The sequence below is a fragment of the Anabas testudineus genome, chromosome 6, assembly GCF_900324465.2.
Source record: "Anabas testudineus chromosome 6, fAnaTes1.2, whole genome shotgun sequence".
Classification (NCBI taxonomy): domain Eukaryota; kingdom Metazoa; phylum Chordata; class Actinopteri; order Anabantiformes; family Anabantidae; genus Anabas; species Anabas testudineus.
In genome coordinates this window covers 22,563,505-22,570,735 of record NC_046615.1, presented here as the reverse complement: position 1 = coordinate 22,570,735, position 7,231 = coordinate 22,563,505, and the positions used below count along the sequence as shown (strand labels likewise).

General features: G+C 40.1%; 1 protein-coding gene across 4 annotated transcripts; it reads right to left on the bottom strand.

The window, feature by feature from the left end:
* Positions 1-1,082: 1,082 nt before the first annotated feature.
* On the bottom strand, positions 1,083-6,723 carry LOC113166456 (peroxisomal succinyl-coenzyme A thioesterase-like). 4 transcript variants are annotated; one of them, XM_026366592.1, is made up of 11 exons: positions 6,621-6,723; positions 5,812-6,013; positions 5,582-5,675; positions 5,300-5,490; positions 4,913-5,082; positions 4,424-4,543; positions 3,780-3,862; positions 3,495-3,588; positions 3,282-3,362; positions 2,435-2,576; positions 1,083-2,060 (listed from the first exon to the last, which is right to left on the bottom strand). In XM_026366592.1, exons 2-11 carry the CDS (start codon positions 6,005-6,007, stop codon positions 1,924-1,926), a joined length of 1,308 nt encoding a protein of 435 aa, XP_026222377.1. In that variant the 5' UTR covers positions 6,008-6,013; positions 6,621-6,723; the 3' UTR covers positions 1,083-1,923. The 4 variants fall into 4 exon arrangements, with proteins under 4 accessions (XP_026222377.1, XP_026222378.1, XP_026222376.1 ...); XM_026366593.1 differs by having other exon boundaries at positions 5,812-6,008; XM_026366591.1 differs by lacking the exon at positions 6,621-6,723 and adding an exon at positions 6,514-6,609 and having other exon boundaries at positions 5,812-6,008.
* Positions 6,724-7,231: the final 508 nt, after the last annotated feature.

The window sequence follows — 7,231 nt, the reverse complement described above, 5'->3', positions numbered from 1 at the left end:
TATATAGAACTTTATACATTTTATATTAATTAAAAAATAAGGATTGAAGTATTTGTTCATTACATCATTTTCAAGTAGACTGAGGACACACCTGGATCTGTCCTCTTCAGATGATCTTGAACCTGGTCTGTGTCTCCCCGATGCTCCACTCGTCCCAAAGTCTGGAATCAAAGCTGTATTATACAGCTGCAGGTCTGAACTTTGACCTCAGCTTGTGGAGCTCGGCTCTCCTGCCACAGAAACTTCAGTCGATCCCAACACAAGATGGCGCCGTCACCCCCTAAACAGTGGAGAAATGATTACATTATTATTTCTGGACATGTTTATTCAGGTATAAACTGTATTTAATGAATGGTGGTGTTTGTACAAGTGACACCAATAGAAAAATAACAATGGAGCAGATATGATGTCTGACAATCAGTCACAGGAACTTTAACACAGGAGTTTTTACTTTTTACTGTTTTGCATTTGGAAATCACCACAATGAGATTCCTGCAGCCCGTGAGGCCGTGTAGAAGACTTTTATAATGTGCAAATATTTACTGGTAAAAACAGAACCACAGTGTGAAATATTCTATTACCAGATGTTGCATTTAAACATTTAGAGACACTGAATATAATCAAAAAAGCTGATATGGCACTGGTACTGGTGGCTGTGTCTTTATTCTGCGACTTGACAGTAAATGCTATAAATTTGTGATCTTAAAAAAAAAAAAAAAACATTAAATTAAATTTAATTTCAGATGACAGATAATTAAAATGAAAAAAGTAAAAACTATATTTTTCTGATTACAGTACGTGATACTTTTGGTCCACGACAGTTTAAGTTAGAACACAGTATAAAAGTTCCTCAAATTTGTATTTTTACACAGTATAAATGTACTTTCAACCGCTGGTAATATACTGTTGTAGCATCTGGAGACTTCAGACAGCAGGAAACATTATTAATGAATTATTTACAGCTGCAGATTTTTATTTTGGCAATAACTTTATTATTAATCATATGATATAAGATGAACTTTTTTTTTTTTACCTTTATTCTGTGAGGGAATGGACTGACACGGACCAAACAGGTAGGTAAATATTTATTGACAAAATGGCAGGGACATGGGGAACTAACAAACACAAAGTAACAACATAAAGAGACCCAAACACGGTGGAATAAGAACTAACAAAAACCAGGAACAGACAGTATCAACTGAAATCAATGCAGTAACGCAGGCAAAATATAAATTAACTGAACACACAAAGAACCGACTAACTTAACCAAGGACTAAACCTACAGACTAAGACATACATACAATAAAGTAACAAATGAAAATCACTGCCGAGGGCGGGCAACACATGAACCAATACACAAACCAAACAATACGAAGTGACAACGAAAACAGGCACTGCAGTAGCAGGCAAAAAGCAAAACTCACATGTGGGGAAAACAGTCCAACAAACAAAAGAGGAACCTGAAACACAGACGAGCAAGAGTTGCTGAGGAGCATGTGGAGGACACAATATGATATGACACGACAAACCAGCAGGGAACAAAGGACTGAGGGGAGCTTATAAAACAGAGGGGAACACAGGTGAAATGAATGAGTCAATTAGGAGTCCAGTGGGATGAGTGGAGGTGGAGGAAGGGAAAACCAGGGAAACAGCAGGGGGAGACAAAAACGTCCAAACAGGCAGTGATGAGGCCTGAATCCTGACATATTCGTGCCACAGTGCAGATATACATTTTATTTTTATTATCTATCATATTCAAATGATTCAGAAAAGTTACTTCACTCATTACCTTTATTGAAAAGAAGTTATAAGCTAAGTTTTGTCATTTCCTGCATTATGAACGTTTCTTCTCAGCAAACACATGAAGTCCAACATGCAGAACTCCAGACTCAGACTCTGGTCCAGACTGGCGGCAGATCTTCGTTACAGCTGTGATGATAAAGCTGCAGCCGGATTTCTGCCACCGTACAGATGCTCCCTGAGGAAGGCCAGCGTCTTCCTCCAAGAATCTTCCTGAGCGCGAGAATGAGGCACCGTGTCTCCGCCCCACAGGACTGAAGCTGCAGGGACAACAGGCAACAGGCCCGGTCAGAGGTGGGAAAGTTAACTGACCTTCTTTCCTCTTGTAAAACCTTTTAAAGTGCTCTAGATGTTTAAGCATGGTTAGGCTATTCCCTAGCATGTCTGTGGTCAGCCTCAGAATAAAATGTGGAGGTGGGAGACATATGACAAACGATTCAACAGTTCAACAGGGACTGAATAAATCTTCTAAATGTTCCACTTATTTCCACAGTGGATGTCAGTTGGACCAGTGAAGCAAAACAAACCTGCACGCTCAGGTTTTATTGGTGTTTTACCATCAATCTGAAGTGACAGTCTGAAGTCAAGTTTACCCTGTTTGTTTAAAACATTTTCAGTTTATAGATGAACTTACACTTTTTATTCGAGTAAAATACCCCTATGATGCTGGACCGGGTGTGTGTTGTGTAGGGGGGTTCGATCAGGTGACCGGCGTTCGGGTACGTCAGGATGGTCAGCAGGTGGCTGTTCCCCGCTCGCTCCATCATCTCCTTCATCTGAGAAAAGCTCAAACTATGTAAATACGCAGTGTTCACATGAAGTCATAACATATTTCTCTACTCAGCAGCTCCACCTCATATGTCTTCTTAAAAACCTGCATCATCTCTCACTTCCCATCGTTCCTCTACTGCTCATTTCTCTGCAGCACAGAACAACAGCTGGTTCTACACAACAAGGGCAGTTTTCCTCAGTGGTAACTAGTCTTGAATTTTACGTCCAATACAGACAAGAGTCACAATTTAATCGTGTGGTTGTTGCATCAGCTGCACACTTAAGTTGGCAAAGTTTCTAATCAAATGTGATGCAAATTGAACCTGTTTCTAGAAAGTCTTTAAAAGAAAATGAACCACTGGACATTTCTGTTTGTGTCACATCTTAAAGTCTCCTGACTGCTTCCCATAGTGTGGAAGTCACATGCTTCATGCATGTCATGCTTTATTTGCTGCTTTCATTGGTCTTTGCATTTCATTTTTATACTTTTTTATGTTTCGTCCTCATGCAAGATTGAATACTTAGAATATTTGTATCTGTGAAATTAGAAACACCACCCCCCACTCCACCTTAACGGATTCCACCTGAATCTCATTTTTCAACAAATTCAACTCTCAGCAAAATGTTTCCTTTTAATTTGTCATCCTGCTTTTTACCCAACCTAAAACCTGGATTTGAGGTGTCATCCTGTCAGTTGTCAGTAAACTCACGTCCATTGCAGACTCATAGGCGGGCCAGTTCTGATCGTCTTCACCTACAACCAACAGCAGGGGGCACTGGAGTCGTCCCACCTGCTCAGAGACAAAATATTTTTGATTTCTTATTGCATTGACGTTTTGGGATGCTACAATTAGTAACAAGCAATTTAAAAACACAAATATCCCTTGTTTAAAATAAATACATTAATCACTGATTGTACTTACGTCCACTTTGAGTGAGGGGTCGGTGGGGAGGGGCAGCAGCATATCATGGGAGATCAATTGGTTCTCCTTGCTGAAGCGCATGTTTGCAGCATTTCTGATTTGAGAGAAACTGAAGTCAGTTTTGGAAATAAAGCCACTGCAACTGCTGCACAACCAGCGACTGAGTGCTGCAAAATAAGAAATGAGAAATGAAAAGTATTGATTCCAAACATCTACATCTACAAAAAGTGCTTAATAGCTGGTTAAACACGTCTGTGTGTGTAATATAAAGTATGTGTAACCTACTTGAGACAGTAAGCAAATATGTCAGCCATCGATCCCTCCACAGGCTGCACATGAGTCCCACTAATACACACTGCACACCTGGGCTGATATGTACAGAAATATAATGTATCTGACAAAAAACCACAAATCCACAGAAAACAGCACAAAAAGAAAAACAGGTTCTCTCTACAGCTCATGAACTGCACTAAAGCTAAACTAATTGAAGACTGGATCTCTGCAGATGACCCTAAATCACAGGCTGATGCAGCCAACAGAACGACATCATGTGCAAAAAGCAGAGACAAGATAACTCTGAGATTAATATCACCCAATGTCTCAACCCAAAAAAGAAATAAAAGCTGATTTAATGAAGCAAAGTCAGCGCCATTGTCTGCCCTGTCTTGTGGGAACGACGATTACCACCTCAACTTTTATCTCATAGTTATGAGATATTTAATCCTAATTTTAAGATCCAGTCTCCATTTTTTTTCTTTGGTGAATGTAATAACTTCCATGTACATGAGTAACCATCCAACTGAGGAGAAGGTTTACTGCAGTTATAGGTGCCAACAAAAAAGCGATTAAAAAAACTTCTACCACTGAAACCTAACTAGCTGCTGTATGTTAAGATAATGAAAACAACTTTCAGCCAACAGTTCTTTTACCTGCACAACTTTGGAGTAAGCAGCCAGTTTGAGGGTGACACTGGTACCAAAGGAGAGGCCCACTATGGCGATCCTGTTGCCAAGGATCTGAGGATGCTGCTGCAGGACTCTGTAGGCCGTCTGCAGCAGGAGAACATGTCAGAAGAACTGTTAGGGAGTGACACAATAAAACAATAAATCTCTAAAGTCGTTTTTATAGGTTTACAGACCAACACTAAAATGCACCGAGCATTTTAGTGTTGGTCTGAGGGCAGGACGTGGATGTGACGACATTTTATTGGATCAAAGTTCTTTTAAAAGTAAAATTAGTAAAATTTATTGTGTGAGAAGTCAGAAACAACACAGACTATTGAATGACTTAGCATCAGCTGGGATCAGCTCCAGCTGAACCTGGTAGATTCATTTATTTAATAATTAGGAGGGAAACACCTTTTCATAAAACACAGCTCCTACATTTGTTCAGAATATGTCGGTTTTACTTGGATTTACCTCAAAGTACTCACTGCCCACTATCTTCCCTGTCTTATGTGTGTTTTCAATAGTCATGTAATCAAGGGCCAAGGAGCCGAAACCATGGGAGGCCAGCAGCGCTGCACGGTACTCCACCAGCTTTCCTCCACCCCCCCACAGGTCCAATATGCCAGGGAAAGGTCCGGACCCTTTAAACAGTTCACAGCAGGAAAGCCAGAGTCAAAACACTCAGAACCAGAGTCGAATTAAGAACTCTACTTACATCCTACATTTTTTTATGCTTCAGCTTGTTTCTCTTTGGTTATTTCCGTCAGTTCCCTCAGTTTCAGTTTCAGGGTTTTGATGTAACTTTAATCCTTTTGCAGAACTAACATTCACTCCCTCCAAATGCTCCTAAGCTTCTACCTGAGGGCAGGAAGAGTGTTGCAATAAGTCCACCATGAGTGATTGGAATCCTGCGGACACCAGGCGCCATGTACCAGCGCTCCACCACCACACTGGCCAACGGTACCTGATCCATGAACCTCTCAATCTGGTGACCCTGGTACACTGAGATAGTGACTTTCCTGGGCGTTTTTACATTCACCTTCCTCAACCTGAGGGATGACGGAACAGACTCAATCTAATAAAGAGAAATGGGTTGAATTTATCAGTATTGTCTGAACAGTTCTGGTCTGGTTGGTCTACCTGAGTTCCTGATTGCTGTCTGGTCTGAGGCTCCACAGTAGACCCATCTGTTCGACCCCAGAATATGTCCCACCCAGACTGGGATCCTCTGCAACTGTAAAGTAAAATGTTTGAATGTTGTTCCTCAACAGTTTTAAAAATATTTTCTGCAATTTAGAAACTTTTAGAATCAGCAGATGTTTTTAAATTGAACATCTTTCATTTCCAGGTGTAAGTACTGAACTGTGTACCGTTCACTGTCCCAGCGGCATTAGCGGTATAGTGAGCAAAAGCAACCCAGTTGTGTCCATCTTCACACTGGTGGAGTGCATGGAGCGTCACCTGAAAACCGGGGGGTGCATTCTGGACCAGGATAATGAATTTCTCATCAATGAGTGCCCTGGACGGGTGGACCGACAGCTTTACACAACACTGTTTCCCGTCCATCCTGAACTGAGCAGGAAGATAATGTGAGTAAAGCAGGACAGTGCACGTGGAACAACACAGAAATGAAAGTCTTCAGATGGTGTACGGAACCATATGATTAAAATACTGTCATTATATGGCTCTGTAGTCAGACAGTGACAGCAACAGTTGATCTTTAGATAACACAGACCATAAATAACTAGTAAAAAGTAAAAATAGTGCAAGTGCAGGTGTAAATCTAAACATTTGTTTATTGCAGGCTTAGTGCCTTTTAGTTTTTAATTTCAATTTTTGAATTTAGTATTAATCTAAATTTCAACTATTAGACTTAATTTAAATGTTTGAGTGATACTTTATTTTTTAATTTGCATTTTGCACATTATTTCCATATTGGTCTTCAAATAGTTCTGTCTTTTTATAACTTATACAGAAATGTGCTCTACAAACCAAATTAAAAACAAATAAATTCTTTAGCCCAAGTTCCCATTAAATGTCACGAGCATTAAATTATAAGTAGGAAGACTCACAGGTGAAGTAATCTAAGCACCGGCGAAGGCTTCACAGCAGTTCTTTAGGTCTGTGTACTTTAGGTCTAAAGGTTTGTGAGCTTTAACCGTCTAAAGTTCAACCTCACCGTGCAAAGCTTCCGTCTCCTCCCACATTAACATCAGTGGTTACTGTGTGGACACAAGACGACACCACCTTCCATCTGATTTAAGAAGAAGTACAGTGGCAAGAAAAGCTTTGTCAACCTTTTGGAATTTCATGGTTTTCTGCATTAATTGGTCATAAAATGTGATCTGATCTTCATCTAAGTCACCACATTAGAAAAACACAGTGCTAAAAAATAATACTACACAAACATATGTTTTCATTTTTTTATTGAACATAACATGTAAACATTCACAGTGCAGGGTGGAAAAAGTATGTGAACTTAACTTAACTTAATAACTGGTTGACCCTTCTTTGGCAGCAATAACCTCAACCAAACGTTTCCTGTAGTTGCACATCAGACCTGCACAACGATCTGGAGTAATTTTGGACCACTCCTCTTCACAAAACTGTTTCAGTGTAGTAATATTATTGGGATGTCTGGTGTGAATGGCTCTCTTAAGGTCATGTCACAGCATTTCAATCGGGTTGAAGTCAGGACTCTGACCGAGCCACTCCAGAAGGTGTATTTTGTTCTGTTGAAGCTATTCTGTTGTTGAATCACTTGTATGCTTTGGGTCATTGTCCTGTTGC